The 19,594-nt window shown below is 46.2% G+C and overlaps 1 protein-coding gene across 1 annotated transcript in view; it reads right to left on the bottom strand.

The window, feature by feature from the left end:
• Positions 1-347: 347 nt before the first annotated feature.
• gldc (glycine dehydrogenase (decarboxylating)) overlaps positions 348-19,594 on the bottom strand; it is a 180,250-nt gene continuing 161,003 nt past the window's right edge. The window contains exons 24-25 of the mRNA XM_078570563.1: positions 2,530-2,610; positions 348-1,051 (exon numbers count right to left, since the gene is read on the bottom strand). Of these exons, the coding sequence (XP_078426689.1) occupies positions 908-1,051; positions 2,530-2,610 (225 nt within the window). The 3' untranslated portion in view covers positions 348-907. The remainder of the gene's footprint in view (positions 1,052-2,529; positions 2,611-19,594) is intronic.

Here is a 19,594-nt window from a genome sequence, read left to right as displayed (position 1 = left end):
CCTTCCTTCAGCCCAGAAACATAGCTGGCCCTAATTGCCAGTGTTGTGTGGTGATGGAAGAGAACACAGGAAAATCAGGGAATTCCTCATTAGTACTGAGTTTAATATGAAAATGATTCCTGTTTTTGTGCAAGGGAAGATTGTGCAGAACTCAGTGGTAATCCAGTGAGGGACCTCTGTCCAATTTCCTGTTCCACCATCCATGGCAACTGGAAAAACATCCTATAAAATGTTTCAGGAAAAGTACATTTAAGATGCGTGAAAGCTACCTATGTAGAACTTGAATGGATAGAACATAAAAAGTACTGACGGTCCTTGTAACAGAACCAAGTGAAAAAAATATGAAAATCAGTTCAAGAACTTTTATTGGAATGATAAGACAGTTAAAATTTACATTGTTTTTTAACATCTATTAACCAGGAGATGCTGGTTTCAATTATTGAAGCATTGACAATTACAAACAAGAACATCAAAAGTAAACATTAAAAATACTACCTTCTAGGACCACTTTGTCACTAGGCCACAGTTGTATATGGTCTAATAACCTGCTGCTTGGCAAACAGCCCTATAGTAAACACGATACATTACAGTTCAATCACATCTGCACCCAGAGCAGTTCTCAAGTCAAGTCAAGGAAAAAGTGCACAGGATCAAGGCCACTTAAGTAACTCAATGCTGCTTAATGTTGAGGCACTGAATACCATCAGCTGAAGTGTGGCTTGGATGTAGTGTCTACTCATTAAAAACCATTAGCAGCTGTTTCAATACAAACTGAGATATTTGACTTGCCGGATCTTGATTTTGAAAACAAAACAAAGAAAAAAAAATCATGTATTTGTGCTTTTTGACAGCAATTATTTACTGAGCCCAACACCCGCAAAATAGAAAGTCAATCAATGATGAAGTTTTACGATGAAGCTCTTTTCTGTTCTGTGAAGGGAGATTCATACGCTTCCATTGGTGGGCAGGAACAAACCAAGTGCTGATCCCCATAGAGGTCATCAATGCGAGCGATTGTGGGCCAAAATTTGGTTTCTGGTCTCACAAATTGCTGAAAAACAAACCATTTTTTTTTTATAAGTACACTTACACACTTCTCAATAATCCACGACTTAAGAGATGATTAACAAATACTCCTGGTTCAACATGACCTATCTGGAAAATATTTTCCAATTCTAAAACATAGCAAAAAAATGTTTGCAAGTTCTGTGAAAGAATAATAAATGACTAAGTACTTAGCAATTTTTTTTCTTTATTCTTTCCTGGGATGTGCAGATCACTGGCAAGGTCAGCATTTGTTACCCATCTTTGATTATCCATGAACTGAGTGGCTTGCTAGGCCATTTCAGAGGGCAGTTAAGCGGTCAGGCACATTGCTGTGGGTCTGGAGTCACACATAGTCCAGACCAGGTAAGGAAGGCAGATTTCCTTCCCTAAAGGACATTACTGAACCAGCATGGTTTTTAGCTTCATATTCCAGATTTATTGATTGAATTTAAATTCAACTAGCGCTATGGTGGGATTTGAATCCATGCCCCCAGAGCATTAGTCTGGACCTCTGGATTATTAACCCAGTGACATTACCACCAAACGACCATCTCTTGAATAAACTCCACAATATGTAAAGGTGCATAGTCTTGCTGTGTTTTGCCCAAAAGTGAAAAATATAGAAGAGTCGCACATTTTCTTCTGTCCTTCTTGTTTTAGAGGTGTTCTAAGTGCCCCCCAAAAAATTGACTGTAAACAGATTGTAAAGGCTTGAGGCAGAGCTATCAAGGCTGCACTGGAATGGGGCCGTCACTGCAAGATAAAACAAATCACCACCGGAACCAGCAAATTATTTAGGTTAAGATCCTTACAACGGCCCAAACTGGACTTTAACAGCATCAGTTGGACTGGACTGAAGCCCAGACATAAAGCAATATTGTCCCAACTTGCTGTGATTCCCAGTATCTGCCGAGATCAGTTATTCAGCCAAGAATGTTTAGACACATGGATACGCACACTGCAATAACCTACTTGGCAGAGGCAGTGAAAAATTCCAAAAGGGTGATACGTTCCTGAAGTGGTACGCCATTTCTAAACACTGCTAACAGGACATGGACAATCCAAGCATGCGCATTTTTAAGAGGAGTAAACAGTTTGAGAATGCGGGTTTAAAAACCTGAGAAGCACTGCAGATGACAGGTTTGTGCGCACAACACAGAACCACTACCAGTGTCATTTACAGGTGGAGTTTACTCTGCTGTTCAAACACAAGCAAAATCAGAGTGAGAGAAGGGAATGGGGACTCGCCATGGAAGGGCACAGAGTCTGAGGTAACACAAAGAAAACAGACACGCAGATGTTTGTTGCAGTCAAGGGGTGCCAAAAATGGATAACAAAAGAAGAGCCAGATAATGTGGTATGCTACCCTTATGGAAATAGGATATTCCTGTGCTGAAACAACCTCATGCATATATGCAGATCTAACCCAACACTAATATAATGGCGTTTCTCTTTAAATTAATTTTTTACAGCCAGACTTACCAATGGGAATGCAGCTTGCTCTCGAGAGTATGGACGGTCCCAGTTTGGTGCAGCAATGCAAGCCAATGTGTGTGGGGACATCTGTAAATGAAAATAACACACATGTTTTTACTTCCAAAATAGATCAAGCCTCATTTAAGACAGAAAGAAGGAAAGAAAGACTGCATCGCAGTCAGTGCAAAGTCACAAATGTAGTAAGTTTTAAAAAATGTATTTACAGGATGTGAGCGTCGCTGGCTAGGCCAGTGTTTATTGCCCATCCCTAATTGCCCTTGAGGGTGGTGGTGGTGAGCTGCCTTCATGAACCACTGCAGTCCCTACAGTGCAGGTACAATCACGGTGCTGGGTTGGTGGAGTGGGCGGTAAAGTGGCAGATGGATTTTAACATAGAGAAGTGTGAGGTCATACATTTAGGGAGGTCAAACAGTTACAGGGATTACACAATAAATGGGAATATACTAAGAGGGGTAGATGAAGTGAGAGATCTTGGCGTGCAAGTACACCGATCCCTGAAGGCAGCAGTTCAAGTAGACAAGGTTGTAAAGCAGGCATATGGAATGCTCTCCTTCATTGGCAGAGGTATAGAATATAAGAGTAAGGATATAATGTTGGAATTGCATAAAACACTGGTGAGGCCACAACTGGAGTATTGTGTGCAGTTCTGGTCACCACATTACAGGAAGGACATATAGCTCTGGAGAGAGTGCAGAGGTGGTTTACAAGAATGTTGCCAGGGTTAGAAAAGTGTAGCTACAGGGAGAGATTGGATAGGTTGGGGTTATTTTCCTTAGAACAAAGAAGGCTGAGAGGTGACTTGATTGAGGTGTACAAAATTATGAGGGGAATAGATAGAGTGGACAGGATAAAATTGTTTCCCTTGGTGGAGAATTCTAGAACCAGGGAACATAGATTCAAGATAAGTGGCAGAATGTGTAGTGGGGACATGAGGAAGAACTTTTTTACGCAGAGGGTAGTGGGTGTCTGGAATTTGCTGCCCAAATTGGTGGTAGAGACAGAAACTCTAAACTCTTTTAAAAGGACCTGGATCTGCATCTGTAAGTTGCAGGGCTATGGGCCGGGTGCAGGAAGGTGGGACTAGAAAGGGCACCTGGGTGTCCTCGGGCTGGCATGGACAAGATGGACCGAATGGCCTCCTTCTGTGCTGTAACTTTTCTATGGTTCTATGGTTAGGGAGGGAGTTCCAGGGTTTTGACCCAGCGACAGTGAAGGAACGGCGATATATTTTCAAGTCAGGATGGTGAATAGCTTGGAGGGGGGCCTCCAGGTGGCGGCGTTCCCATGTACGTGCTGCCCTTATCCTTCTAGATGGTAACGGTTGTGGGTTTGGAAGGTGCTGCTTAAGGAGCTTTGGTGAGTTTCTACAAGATCAATGAGGCTTGATCTTGTAGATGGTACACACTGCTGCCACTATTTATCAGTAATGGAGGGAGTGAATGTTTGTGGATGGGGTGCCAATCAAGTGGGCTGCTTTCTCCTGGACGGTGTCAAGCTTCTTGAGTGTTGTGGGAGCTGCACTCATCCAAGTAAGTGGAGAGTATTCCATCACACTCCTGACTTGTGCCTTGAAGATGGTGGACAGACTTTGGGGAGTCAGGAGGTGAGTTTCTTGCTGCAGGATTCCTAGCCATTGATCTGCTCTTGTAGCCAAAGTATTTATATGGCTAGTCCAGTTCAGTTTCTGGTCAATGGTAACCCCTAGGATGTTGATAGTGGGGGAATTCAGTGATGGTAATGCCATTGAATGTCAAGGGCGATGGTCAAATTCTCTCTTGTTGGAGATGGTCATTGCCTGGCACTTGTTACTTGCCACGTGCAGTGCTTCATATTGGGACAGAAATTTCAGGAAGGGACAACGATTGAAGTAAAAGGAAAATAATGTGAATGGAAAATTAAGAGATCTGGAGCTACTGATTGACAGTAAACTGCAGCTCTCACAAAATGCTTGGTAGCAATGAATAAAGTAGCCATTAAAAAGATACAGAGAGCAACCAAAATAATTGAAGGGATAGAGGGATTAGATTATGTAGGGGTGATTATGTAAATGGGGCATGTTAGAAGGTACAGGCAATACTATTGCTGTTATTAGGATTATGGAGGATCTGGATAATGTAGGCCTTGTTTCACCTTGTCCAGAACAATAGAACTGAAGGACACAGCCTGTGTTTGAAGGGTGGAGTAAACTCAAAACTGATCTACAGAAACATTGGGCCGTGCTTGTCCGGACTCATGGAGATGGGTTTGGAGGAGTGACAGGGTGCAAAACGAGAGAATCCCGCTTTCGGGTGGTTCCCCAACCAATTCCTGGTACCAAGCAATCTTGCCAGAAGTGGGGTCAGATTGGCACCAGCTATCAGCCTGACAGCAACGGCTAGCTAATTAGGCTCAATGAAGTGCCCACTTCGCGCAAATTGGTGACACCAGCTGGGTTTTCCTGACAGCGGTTAGGCTCCCGTTGAGGCTAAAGTCCAGCAGTTGCCTGGAGGTGACCACCCGGTGACAGGGCCATCAACATCTCCTTTAAAACCCCTATCCCAAGGCCATTGGTACCAGAGGGCTATAGCCACGGCCACAGACCACCCTGTGAAGAGAGTCCATCTTGAGGCATCTGTGTGTTCTCCTACCTACATTGATGCCCACCTCTCTTGATGGGGCTGCTGATTGAACATCGCTGAAGGCCCTCTGATTGGGCCTCCCAGTTCCTTAATTGGACTGGGATCCTTGAAGTGTCTTTTAAATTGGAGGAAGATAGTGATCAATGTCCCACCATAGCCACTTCTGGCTTCCTGACCTGGAATTGCGGCTAACGTCGGGATCCCTGTCCAGTTGGGAAAATTCAGCCCATTATTTCAGTGGGCAAGTGGTCAATCAATGGAACAGGATCTTTAGGAAGCTGTTAGCATTGATTCAATTGCTAATTAGATAGATTTCTTTCAGAAAATAATGTTGGCGTTTCCGACATATGCAGCCAGGAACATCAAAGGGTGAAGAGATACGCTGAGAGCTGTGAATCTCCAGAACCTACTGGCCAATTTTTAGCACTCTGGCATTTGCCTTGAACAAACACAATCTCACCCTTAAATTCCCCCTTTATTTTTAAGAACTTGCTGTATTTTCACGTTAATTTGCAAATAAACTGATCATAGAAAGTTAGGATTCAATGAACAATGCAAGTAGCCTTTTAACAAGACAATTGGTAACGCAATGCCAATCAACCTCTCTGGGCCAACAAAGTCTCCTTCCTGCATGTAGTAAATTCTTCTCAGAGATTTAAAAAATTTCAAATTTCGATTTTCTTTCTTACTTTTCCTATCTCTTTCTCTCTCTTGATCCAATCTTCTTCTCCCTCTCTTCACTTCTCTCTCTGGACCTGATTTGACTCTCCTTCTTCATTGTTACTTCCTCAAGGAGATACACAGTTCCTCCATTCATTCACTAAGGTTCCAGGTGTCTCATTGCCCTTCCTGCACCGTTAGCGATTTAAGTTTCCATCAAGTTATGGTACAAATTATATTTGAGCTAAAGGATGCAGGAAATAGTCTAACAGTGCACTGTGAGATGGCCCACTCTAAGAATAATTTGAGATAAGGCATATATTAAGCGTAACATGCTTTGGAGAAACAGGGGAGTTTGGATATTTGGTTTCCAAAGCTTTCCACCATCTGGGTTTTCTTGCCTCACATTTAGGTTTGGTGTAGGCATGGTTGAGGCTGATTGCTACGATTTGTTAACAATCACGTTATCATTGCACCATGTGAATATCAGGATGGCAGATGGAAAACCAGACAGAATTTAGTCCAGCAATTCTCTGTCCCTAATTATTGTGTTAGAGTACCACCTATTATATTGCTAGCATTTTCCTGTCTTTTGTATCCAATGTGCGCCACATTCCTTTTACAACTTTTGAAAATGACCACCATATAATTACAGGTCAACAGCACAATATCATCGTGTTTGGGTTTTTTTTGCACCACCTCCACCAGCCCTCTGAAGTTGGCCATTTATGTTACTTAGTCACTAACTCCACAGTTAAAACAGATTTGTAGTCTGTGAAAACCTCCCTCTCCCCCAATATTTGGTCAGGAAGTTCATCATTTTGGAGCTGGAACTGGATATAAGTATTCCAACCAATGAGTTGATTACCGATGATCTTGAAGAAATATCTCACCCCTATAGACAAAAGATTCCCCTCCCCCATACTAAAATAATTCAAACCCTCTCTGCAAGGCTTGAAAACATCTAATCTTCAGTCTCAGCACCTTAAAATTCTCAGTCTTAAAGTAGTTGGAAGTGACTCCTAAATGGTGCAAAAAGGCTGCTCCATGATTGATCTACATATACCAATGAGACACCGAGTGGCCTCTTCTGATTCTTCAGGCTTGGGAAGTTTAAAGAGTTGAAATTGCACTTGTGTCCAAGTAAGCTTGTAAGCAAAGATGAAAAGGGTATAGTAAGAGATTTATGGTCTCAATTTGGTCCATAGGATGAGTGTTAGACATCTCTGCATCAGGGCATAGTGTTAAGAATGTCCACAATTCATAAAGCGACAGTATCAAGTATCTGGACAAAAGGAATGCTGTCACTCCACAGAACTACGTTACCATTCCTGCCTATGGCCTACTGAACCATATATGGCAAATAGAGTCAAGCTCGACTCCTGGACTAAGCTGAGTTATCTGGTCACAGAGGCTGCAGTTGCAAAAGTGCAATCAGCCTCAAGCTCCAGTGATGGGGAAATAAGGCGAGAGCAAGACTGAGCTCAGCTGTGATGTCCTCTTTGATGGTAGACTGTCAAGAAATGCCAACCAGCCTGGCACACAAAGAATGTCCAAATGGGTAAGGTATCTGAGAACTGCCAGTGTCTGTCGAAAAGACCCAATCACGTTTAGAAAAGAAACAGATTTTTTATCTAGGTATCTAATTCAGTGATGACTATAAAGTTTCCAGTTTAATAAATGATGTATTTTGATCGCAGTGATGTGCTTATTATGAGACATTTGGTTACGTCAATGGGAAAAACACTTGATGGTGAGAAAATTCTCGGCAGAATTCCACAGGCCTCGTCCCTCACACAGGAACTTGGGAGTACTTGTGCTAATGCAATAATCAGAAACAGCCGTTATAATTCCATTGATAGCCTTAATTGTTTAGTGCATGCTGAAACCATCTGAAACACAAATCCTGTGTAGTATTAGCTAATTACACCATGAACACTATTGCATTGTACAAGGATTTGTTTTTTGCAGTATTCCTAGTTTTCCATTCAACACATGGTGTGTTGGCACAACAAGTGCTTTGTCAAGCACTTCTGAGTGCCAATTACATGGAGATTTTTTTTAAACGAAGCCTCACAAGTTTCACAGCCTGGTTGTCTAGTAGTAAGAAACATAGTTTGACTAATTTACTTACTGGAATTATAGCTGCAAAGTGGCAAAGAAAAAATCATCAGCCTATTCCACAAAGAGATAGAAAATGAGGCTGAGCGTAAAATGAGCTGTTGACATACTATTGCTGTTGCACAACGCTACCCAGAATCAACTTCATCCCTTTTATTTTAAATCACTTTAGTCCCCAGTGACCTGGACAGAGTCAACTCACAGCTTCTGATGAAAATCATTAACCTGAAACGCTAACTCTCTTTCTCTCTCCACACTTGCTGCCAGACCTGCCCAGCATTTCTAGCATTTCCTGTTTATTATTTCAACTCGCAGGTATGTCTCACCTACAGACAACAGTGAAAACTCTGAAACTGAGTCAGGGTTTTCTGAGTTGGTTTATGCTGAACTTGCAGGCTGGTAATTAACATAAATCCTATTTAAGCACAATATTTATTTGGAAGGGGTGGGTGGAGGTGTGGGTAAACTGTCTCGTATTTTATGAGGATTGAAGAGATGGCCAGGCACACAGGTGGAGTTAATCTGGCTGTTTTAAACTGTCACTTCCAATTACTTTGTCAGTATTAACTGGTTGTTAGCTTGTGTGCAGTAATATTTGCTTCGAAGAGTTCAAATGTGAAGTGAATACTTTTCCTTCATTTGAAATCATATTTTCAGTGCTTGGGCCTATATCCAGAAACAGATATCACTAGTCACAGCAACTGGATAAAAAGAGTCCCAACAGATACATTTTTGGGTGGGTATCTTCAGGTTAACAAGCCATCCTAAAGCTCTGCTTTTGAATCTGTAGCAACACAGATCTCTTGGAGGGAACGGGCCTGCGATTTTGCAGGGATACATGTAGGGACCCCAAAGAAAGGACATAAACCACCATTTTGAGCCATATACATTGGGCGGGATTTTCCAGCCCCGCCCGCTGCCAGGATCGTCCGGCCACTGCCGAAAAGTCAATGGACTTCTGGCTGGGCCACCGCATCTCCTGAAGTGGGTCCACAACAGGGCGGGAAAATCCCAGGCATTGTTGTTTCTCTGATGGCTCTGTTATCTTCTGTCAAAGGTACAAGGGGAAATTGGGAATTCCCACCGCTCTCAGAATTTCCAGTCCAACATATTTCACAATCCTTTCTGACAGGCTTTACGGTGGTGGTGAAATTATGTCAAAGAAGCACGACTGTGCCAACATACGTGCTGAGATGTGTGAAGCAGCAGGAGAAGATCTGGGAGTTTTGTTTGGATTGGTCATTAAATATGGTGGGTCAGTATTCACAGAATTAAAAAAAAAATCGGGATATATAACCGGGGGTGTGACATATCAGACAAGGGAAGGGATGTTGTAAATTGTATTTAACCTGGTAAGGCTGCATGTGGAATAGCAGGGCAGGGAGCTTGTGGAATTATTGAAAGGAGAGCTGCAAGGCTAATTCCTAAACTTAGCAAGTTGAAACATGATGAAGGATAGTCTACCTTGGGCCTACACTCTCCTAAGGGACTTGATAAAGGTCCATAAGATTTTCAATGTATTTTGATGATGAAAAGATTTTAGTCAGGCATAGGGTTTGAGGAGGAGAGGACATGATATAAAGTTCAAGGTATCGAAAGAGAACATCAAATTTAACCAATTTTTTTTTGGGTGGGAGTGTGATAACATTTGTGGAACAAATTACTGGGGTTGGGGGGGGGGGGGGGAGTGGGTTGGTTGGTACTAGATCAGAAAGCCAGGGCAGGTTTTAAAATGAGATTTGAAGAATTCCTATTTGGGAAGGGAATGTAGGACCATTTGGAATCATCTAGAGAACCTGATGGGTGAAGGATAGGCTAGATCAACCAATCATCTGCTGCCCTAAATATTACTCTGCATGTAATTTAGGACTAGCTTTGCAGCTGGGTGTAAGTGCTTAATGACTTGGAAGATTTAACGCTGCGAATATCAGATGCATCATTTGAACAGTGGTTGAACCTGAAGTCAGTCAGATGTTACAAGTAATATTTGAGAGTCAATCAAAGTAGAGCTATTATTAAGTTTAGAAACAAGAAACCACTGGTTGCGTTGTAAGCCAACAGTACTAATGCTGGCAATGTGCAGCACAGTGAGGTTTAAACAGAGCAAGGATCTGCTTTCCGCCAATGATGTATCTTACACTAAATTTATATTTGAAAATACTGCTTGTATTTGAACCACTGGTTGAGGGTTTATTTAATTATATTTGACAATGCTCAAGAGACGAAGTGGAATTGTTACAAAATTGGGTATGTAATCAATGCTTTCTTGGGTTCAGCAACATCAGCCATGTCTAAAAATGTTTTACTTTTAAGGATGTTTATTCACACCCAGGGCCATTAACAACAGCACCCCCTTGTGGACATTAGTGGCATTTGCAGATGTATTTCCTCTCAACACGAGACAGATGAAGCACATGTTTACATAGCTCGTTTTTTCCAGAATGGGTCGCTAGCCTGAAGCCAAAGGCTGTAGCTTATGGGGCACCAGTCCGCATCAAGCATGCGCTGACCAGGAGACACCGCTGCTCTTACCACCGACCAAAGGCATATTTGGAAGGATTTGCAGGCTGATATTTCAGTCTGTTTGGCCACGTTATGAATGTACCTTCCTTGACCATCAAGGCCTGGAGTGGGACTTGAGCCTGGAGCTTCTAGCTCAGAGGCAGAGATGCCACCCACTGCACCACAAGAGCTCCCCCTTGTATTTCTTCAGTCTCTCTGAAAGTGGATCAAGCATACACTTGGTGAAACTAGGCCAGCTTTCATACAAATTACAACAAAAGCATGGTGATGTTATATTTCACACTCCCAGTAGTCCTAATCCCATGTGTCTGCCTGTTCTCATATTCCTTTAACTTATTCTTCAATATTGATGTGGCATCTGCTTCAATCACTAACTCCCGCACTGCATTCCACAATCTCATAACTTTCTCTGGAAAGGTTTCTCCTGCTCCCTGTTCTAACACCTCTTCCATGTAATCTTATACATAGATCCCAATTTTCTATGACCTTCATTTAACTGAAAGTGTAGGCGGAATCTTCCTAGCCCTGTGGAGGTGGTTTTGGAGGCAGGGTGGGGTGGAGGTTGTGGAAATCGGACTGAGGCGTGCCAGTGCCCCATCGTGTTCCCACCTCCAGATCTTCCCTGAGGTGGGCACCCTGACACAGCAGCTGCATGCCCGGTCGCCAAACAAGCAAGTTAAAAGAGCCATTAGCCCTTAATTGTGCACAGCGATGGAACCTTGTGGAAGGCTGACAGGGCCCCGGGAAGGCACAGGAGTCAGATTCATGGTGGGAGGTCAGAGAGACACAGGAGAGTGCTGCGTATGGCGCTGTCAGGGGTCGGCAGGGCTGAAAAGGGTGCAGCTGCAGCAAAAAGGGTTCTTGCACAGCCACTCCTCCTCCTCCACACTGATGGCCCCAACAGCTCCGGCCCCTCATTTTTATTCAAAGCTTTCGCCAGCCTCCATTTTCCCTGTGCCTCTGCCAGTGTGGCTGTCAGCCGACCAGCCTTGCTGGCCCTCCCAGTGGACCTCCCGCCTCTCTGTCCCAGCCCCCATTCTTAATCAGGCAATGAGCATAGGATGGCCTGTCCATTAGCTGCCTCCTATAAGATCACGCTGCAGGGCAAAGCTCTGACGCGATGGGGGTCAGGACCTGCAATTGGTTCTGACGCCTGAAAAACTTTAAAGTAGAGGAGATTCCACCCAGCATGTTTCTATCCACTCTGCCCAAGATTATCTTGGAGTCTCCAATAATTAAAGATCTCCTGGACATTGCTGCAAGCAACCCAAACAGAGAAACAGAGCGGCATTAAAAACAATTGTGCCTCTTATTTACTTTGGACAATTATTAGTTACAAAAATACTGGACAGTAAAAGAGGCTGTTGGACTTGGGGGTGGGAGGTTCCTCCAGGAGTACAACCAACCAGAGCAGCCAACTTTAACTCTGTCCCATTCCTTCAGAATTTTAAACACCTCTATAAAGGCTGCCGCGCAACCTCCCGCTCCATTGAAACGTACTTCTGCATCTTAGTGTTCCATCATACCCTGTGAACACAAACCCCCAAATCCTTCTGCCCACCCACAAGATGCAGTTGTCCTCCAGTGATAGCATCATTTTTATATTTTCGTTTTGATCTTGCACCTCACAGTTAGTGACACCAAATGTCATCTGCTCCATTTTACTATCTTATCAATATCCCCTTGCAGATTCCTCTGGCCCTCAGAATTTTTCACAATGCTTCTTATTTTCGTACTGTCTGCAAATTTTGCCAATTGTTAACCTACTTTATTTCGGAGGGAAATAAACATACCAAACAGCCATTGTGATTGCACTTAATTCGATCTGTAGAATTTATTTTAATAATACAAAATATAAAACACACCACATGACCCCACCTCAGTGGCTCACTTTACCAGGATTAAACAAGATAGATTCTAAGTATTCTGTAGCATTTCTGCCCATGCTCCTTCCTTGCTGCTCAGAACCAGAGGGAAAGTTGACCAGACTGTCTGGCCACATGCCCAGGACCAGCGGGCTTAATGTAAAGAAATGTTCCGATATGCTTCAGAGGACCGCTAATTAGAAAAAACAATTAGCATCAACCCAAAGGAGGGGCGATTAGGAGGGGTGACTAAAAACGTGGCCAAAGAAATGAGATATTAAGGAGATTCTTATAGCTGCAAGGGGCATGGAGAGGCAGCAAGCACAATAGGTGTGAGCCATTTATCGATCATCAAGACAAGCTAATGAGCTACTCATTATCCAAATCTCGGCATCTCCTGGCAGGACAAGGTCACCAACAGGGTCTGCAGTGTGCTAATTCCATCAGCATACACTCATCGTTAAGCTAATGACGGCTGCGCTGGCTCAGCCATGTTCATCAGATGGATGAGTAGCCATATACCCGAAGACCTTCGGTACTCTGAACTGGCCACTGGGTCACTACCTCTTGGGCGTCCATACCTCTGTTACAAGGACACCTGCAAGCATGATATGGAGGTGGTGGACATTGACACTGACAACTGGGAGATAGTCGCTGATGGCCGTGACCTCTGGAGGCTGACTGTTTGGAAGGGCATTGGAAGAGGCGAACAGAAACAAAAAGCTCAGCTGGTCGAGAGGAGGACTCTAGAAAACAGAGGCCAACGAATCGTGCACCTTATCAACCGCTGTCTTCTTCTGCAGCAAGTGCAGCAGAGACTGCCGAGGCCTGAGCTATGTCAGGTGAAGCTTAACACAGAGGGCGGACTTTCCCGCCCCGCCCACCACCGGGATCGTCTGGTCCCGCCGAAAGTCAATGGGCTTTTGGCTGGGCCGCTAAATCTCCCCCAGCGGGTCCCACCACAACGGGGCCGGAAAATCCTGGCCAGAGTTGACAACCACTGTCGTACCAGATGGGAGGCCACCACCGCTGGAAAGCAACATCAAAGCTTGCTCATTTACAAACTAGCCAGCCATCGTTCCAGACCCCCTGTTTAATACCTGACATGACTTATCAGCCACCACATTGTGCTTTAAAACACATCACTTAAGATGTTATCTTTTCCAAATCCCTCCAATGGAAAAGAAAAGTGTCAGAAGAACCTGACACGAGACACGCGTATTCAATTGTTTCTATTTTTCTGACAGACTCGCAGGACGGGTTTGTCCCAGAAATCGGCAAAGTCCGATGTCGTGCGAGGAAATCAGCGTGAGACCTGCCGACGGCAATGGAGGCTTTTTCCGCCGTATCATGAAACACTTTGGTTAAAAAAATTGAGGCGTGCGGGTTTTACGTCAGGTCCCTCTGAATCCCCCACTCCGCCGTGACCTCAGGCCTTCAGTAAACCGGATGCCATATTTAAACGCCGCCCCTGCACAGAACGAGAACTCTTCAAGGGACAGGAAGCCGCTGGAAACTTGATGGCTGCCATAGGAAGGAAACATGCTGCCCCCAAATTTAGTGATGCCTCCTTCCAGAGACTACTGGACGCAGTGGAGGTCCACCGCAATGTCCTCTATCCCCACTTTGGGTGAAGAACTTCATCCATAGGTGACAAATCCAGTGTGGGAGACGGGGCAGCGGTGGTCAGCGCCAACGCCCTCCAAAAGAGGTCAGCCACCCAGTGCTGAAAGAGGATGAATGATCGCCTCCGTTCCGCCAGGGTAAGTCACTCTGCTCAACACTCTCAACTCACACACTCACAAACACATCACACATGCACAGGACCCTCACTCACTGCCAGGCCAAGGGACATCACCATTCACTCTCTCACACACATACACCTTTCTTCTGCCCTGCGGATCATGTCCACGGCACCACTCAGCACGGTGTTGGCGGTACTCTGCCAAGTGAGGATCCAGCAGTGCAACATCCACCAGACAACCATGCTGTGCATGTTCCCCTGTTCCGCAATCTCCTGCCACGCACTAATTATCTCTCCTTGTTTTCGCAGGCACATCTGGGAAGCAGCTGAGGGGGTTCCATGAGCCAAGTCCTCAACTCCAGCCCTGAGGACACCACAGAAGAGAAATCCGCAGACACTAAAACTGAAGACCCGTCACAGCGCTCACCCACACCCTCCACCAGCGCAGAGACACACACCTCGGTGGGACCTACTTCTAGGGCAGCCTCAGGGTCACAATCTGGTGAGCACATCGCACTGTCTGATCCACAGCAGGTGGAGGCAGGGACTTCCCAAGGTTGCCGGCACTCTGAGGACTGCTGGAGGACAGGAATCTGCTGAGTCTGAGTCAGATGAGGAGCACCTGGACTCTGTCATGTCTCAGTTGCTGGAGCCGCAAAGGTAGGCTCAGGAACATCAGGAAAAGATGTCCACTGTACTCCATAGATTGCAAGGCACCCTAAGACCATAAGGCATAGGTACAGAAGTAGGCCATTCGGCCCATCGAGTCTGTTCCGCCATTCAATGAGATCATGGCCGATCTGATAATCCTCAACTCCACTTTCCTGCCTTTCCCCATAACCCTTGATTCTCTTACTCATTAAAAACCTGTATATCTCAGCCTTGAATATACTTAATGACCCAGCCTCTACAGCCCTCTGCGGTAAAGAATTCCACAGATTCACTACCCTCAGAGAAGAAATTCCTCCTCACCACTGTCTTAAAAGGGCGACCCCTTACTCTAAGATTATGCCCTCTGGTCCTAGAGTCTCCCAGAAGGGGAAACAGCCTCTCAGCATCCACCTTGTCAAAGCCCCCTAAGAATCTTATATGTTTCAATAAGGTAGCCTCTCATTCTTCTAAACTTCATTGAGTACAGGCCCAACCTACTCAACCTCTCCTCGTAAAAAAGTCCCTCCATACCCGGGATCATCCTAGTGAACCTTCTCTGGACTGCCTCCAATGCCAGTGTATATCGATGGACGAGAATGTCCGCCTTCAGTCTGAGGTTATAGCGCTAGCATGCTAACGCTGGTAGGATGGCAGCCGCCATGGAGATCTTGATCCAGGCCATCGATCCTGCATTCCATCGCTGAAGCACTTGCCGGCATTCATCAGTGTCAATGTGGAGGGGCAGGCGGCATCTCGAGCTCACTCCAGCTGCCCCTTCCTCTCAAGGAATCAGCCAGGCACCATCGAGCACCCATAGGGAAGAGGATCAGCAGGTGCACACCCTCGGGTGATCCACCCAGGTGACTCCGGGAGTGTCTGGCCCAGCCCAATCCCCTCTTTCTCTGACCCCAGCTTCACAGGCTGAGGAGGGTGCCACTGCCACAAAGCAGGACCCTGAAAAGCAGGCTGGGGCCCTCCAGGTCTCAGACCTCCAGAAGACGCTCACCAAGGTCATCACAGGCAACAGGGCATAGCAGTCAGCAGGCCACCTCCACCTCTGCTGTGGATGTCAGGGGAGCACCAAGATGGAGTGACAGGGTTATGAAGGTCAAGAAGATGTAGTTGCACAATGTGGGCAAGGGTGTTAATCCCTTGCACTTAATGTTGACCTTTGTAAACACACTCCCAAGAATGTCTCCTTGCCTATGGCTCCTTGTTATGAGCAGTGTTTGTGTCAATCAGATGTGAAACCTTACTTCCTGCATAAAATGAAGGCTAGTGTCACAATCCAGGGCCTCTCCCCTGTGCTGTGTGTAACATTTTGAGCAGTGATTGTCCAACTTCAAAGTCACTCCCAGATTAGTGACGTGTGCAAATCCATGTGGCTTGTGTTTGCCACAAGAATCTCATACCCAAATGTCACTGGGTCCCGTGATGCTCTGTGTGTGCTCTCAGCACCTTAGAGTTGGGGCTGCCCCCCTATCTTGTCACCATTCCTGACAGGTGAAGGTGTGGTGCTGAGGGGAACAGGTGATGAACCCTGATCGAGTTGTCTTAAAGTCCATGTGGCCACTGTATCTCAGCAACGTCTCCATGATATGAGCCTCTTCACAGAGTCCATGTGCACTGCCCTCAGCCAGACAGGTGTCAGACATTCCCAGGTGCAATGTGAAGATCTCAGGAGTTTACTCACTACATCTCGTCATCATCCCCTGGAATCTTGTGACAATGAGGGCCTCACGAGTAGGCCTGCCTCGTCCGGCCAGTGCAATGGCCTCACTGCCTGCAGCCTCACCTTCCAGGATCTCATCACCCTCATCCCCTTCAACTTCCTCCTCATTGGACGAGGCGTGCAGCTCTTGCATCTCCTCATCATCCAGGTCCTCCCCTCTTTGCATCGCCAGGTTGTGTAGCGTGCAGCAAGTCACTATGATGTGTGACACCCTCTGGGGAGTGTACTGGAGTGCTCCACCAGATCTGTCCAGGCACTGGAACCTCACTACCAGGATGCCAATGATGTGCTCAACCAAACTCCGGCATGGGCCTTGTTGTACCTTCTCTCACCAGAAGTCTGAGGCCACTGCACAGGCGTCATCAGCCACGTCTTTTGTGGCTAGCCCTTGTCCCCGAGGAGCCAACCTTCCATCCTATGTGGTCCCTGAGACCTGCTGAGGATGTATGAGTCGTGGATGCCTCTGGCGTATCTTGCACATATCTGCATGACCCATTTGTTATGGTCGCAGGCCAGCTGAACATTGAGAGAGTGGAAGTCTTTGCGCTTCACATATTGGACTGCTTGTTGCCAGGGAGATTTAACAGCCACGTGAGTGCAGTCGGTGGCACCCTGCACCTGCGGGAATCTGGAAACCTGAGCAAATCCCAGCGTTCTTGCTTCTTGGCTCACATAATCCCTGTCGAAATTGACAAAGGTGTGTGCCTTGGCAAAAAGGGTGCCCATGACCTCCTGGATACTTTTGCGGGTGGAGGCTTGCGAGATCCCACAAGGATCCAATGGAGCCCTGGAAGGAGCCATTGCCATAGAAATTGAGCCCGGCGGTAACTTTAACTGCCTGTGGCATCGGATGCCCAGTTTCCTTGACATGCGCAGGCATTGGCGACACTGGTTCTCGCTCACCTGCGGATGCAACATGTGCTGTCTATAGGCCCTGGGTCTAGCGATGCGCCTATGAATGAGGGCTCTGTGGGGTTCATCCTCTGCATGCAGAGGAGGCCGTGCTGCCCCTTGGTCTTCAGGGTTCTGTTCCTGGTGTTCTCCTCACTGCAGTATCAAAGTGAGATGCAAGGGTCAGCAATTGTCTCCTAAGGGTCACTCTTTGTCAAGTCATCGCCTGCAACTGCCTCTCAAGGCCCCTTAACGCATGCCAGAGAGTCCAGGCCACCACATGGATGCCCCGTGTTTAGTGTGTATGATGGTTCACCATGCCCCCACCCAGCACCGCCCCACACCACATGACCGAGTGGCGACAGCTTCGGCCATGCGACTGCATCCTGAACCCTCATCTCTGGTGCAGTAATTTTCCTAACCTGCACTCCAAGGCTTAACAGTTTGCTTGGACCATGAAGATGACTTTTCAATGTCAACGGAAACATAATGCAAGGGATTAGGAGTGCACCCCTCCGTCAGTGTTCGATGGCCACTTTTCCCAAGAGGGTCCTCTAGTTTTCCCAGTCACCCAATGGTTCTGCAGCACCAGAGCACTCATTCAAGTTTGAAGTGTGCACGCAAAGGGTTAACAGTAGAGGAACAATCATTGGCACTGTCAGGAATTAGTGCTGCTAGAGTGGGCACAATTGCTTGACTAGCCTGACTCCAAGCATGCGAATTGAGCTCAAGCTAAACGCTCTCAGCTGTGGAAGAGCGCTCATCTTTGACATGTTTTGGCACTTGCCCAACCGTTTTCTACACCCCACTCCCTGGCATGTGTTTGTGATCAAACTTCAGTCTGTGCTGCCATGACCCTCCCCTCGCACTGTCGCCCTTACCCCGAGGTTCCCTTCTCCCCCTTCTCTTCTTGCACTGTAGCCCCTACCCTGAGGCTCCCTTCCCTAGGCACTGTCGCACTTTCCCCGGCACCACAAGCCAGCCAGTAAGAAGCTGCTGTGGAGGCTGGCCTGTGGGCACCCACACCCCCCCAAGTCCGCGGAGCCACTTCCCTTCATTGGGATCCTCGCGAGCGCTGCATTCGCCTCCGAGTTCTCCATTAAGTTCAGGTTGCCAGGTGCACGCCTTTTAAAGGCAGCTGTAAATCACGCCATCGTAAAATCATGTCGGGGGAGTGAGGGGGCTGATTCCGGTGTGTGGCCACAATAAAGAGACGCAAATGCATTCAAATTAAGGTCCCGATGTTTGACAGCAGGAAATGCAGCCCCTCCCCCCCATTATCAGGGGGAGGGGACAATCGCTTCCTGAATTCACGTCGCCGGGAAAAGTGGATAGGGCCTTCTCGTGAAATTCTTTGATCTCGCCACCGAACACACCCTTCACAATTGGGCGCGGAAAATCCCAGCCACGGTCGTTTTCCTCTTCATTTCAATTATACTCTTCACGGCTTAATTTGCCAACATCTCTCGTTACCTTTCCCGGGTCTTTCCTCCACAGTCCAGCACAGCGCAGGCTGGGGCATTTGACTAGGGCACATTCTTCGGTTAACATTTACACTAATTAGCAAATGAGGTGCTCTTACTGCTGACTGCCAACTCTCCTGCCATCACCCTATCCAGCATCTGCCCCATGTGCGTGAGGATCATTATTTTTCAATGCTAAGAATAAGGGAGACGAGAGATATGAACTGAACTGGAGGGTACTGAAAATTGATAGGAGGCAGCCCTGTTCTCATGGAGGAACAGGCAGGACTGGTGGAAACAAGTGGACATAATTGAAAAAAAATGTGGTGGCAGTTGATTATAACAAACACAAAGCAAATTAGATTGCACAGGAATCTTAGAACCATGTGAACCTGCTAGGCCATCAGATTAATCGGTAGCTCTGTGAGAATGCAGTCAAATGGAGTTCATTGTGCACTATATTGGTTCAGTTCCCATCGCATTTTAAGCCAGTTGCATGATCGCTCATATCCTCAATTGAGAATATGGTTAAGGGACTTGCTTCCTGTTCAAGGAGATTTGGAGATGCTAAGTGAGTGGGCAAAAATTTGGCCAATGGAATACAATGTGGAGAAATGTGAGGTTATCCACTTTGGTAGGAAAAACAGAAATACAGAATATTCCTTAAATGGTGCAGTTCAACACCGGGGAGTGTTGAACTTCAAAGGGACTTGGGTGTCCTTGTTCATGAGTCACTGACAGCTAACATACAGGTACAACAAGCAATTAAGATGACAAATGGT

This window comes from Cetorhinus maximus, chromosome 2 (genome assembly GCF_964194155.1).
Source record: "Cetorhinus maximus chromosome 2, sCetMax3.hap1.1, whole genome shotgun sequence".
Classification (NCBI taxonomy): domain Eukaryota; kingdom Metazoa; phylum Chordata; class Chondrichthyes; order Lamniformes; family Cetorhinidae; genus Cetorhinus; species Cetorhinus maximus.
The sequence above is the reverse complement of the archived record's forward strand: the minus strand, read 5'-3'. Positions and strand labels throughout refer to the sequence as shown.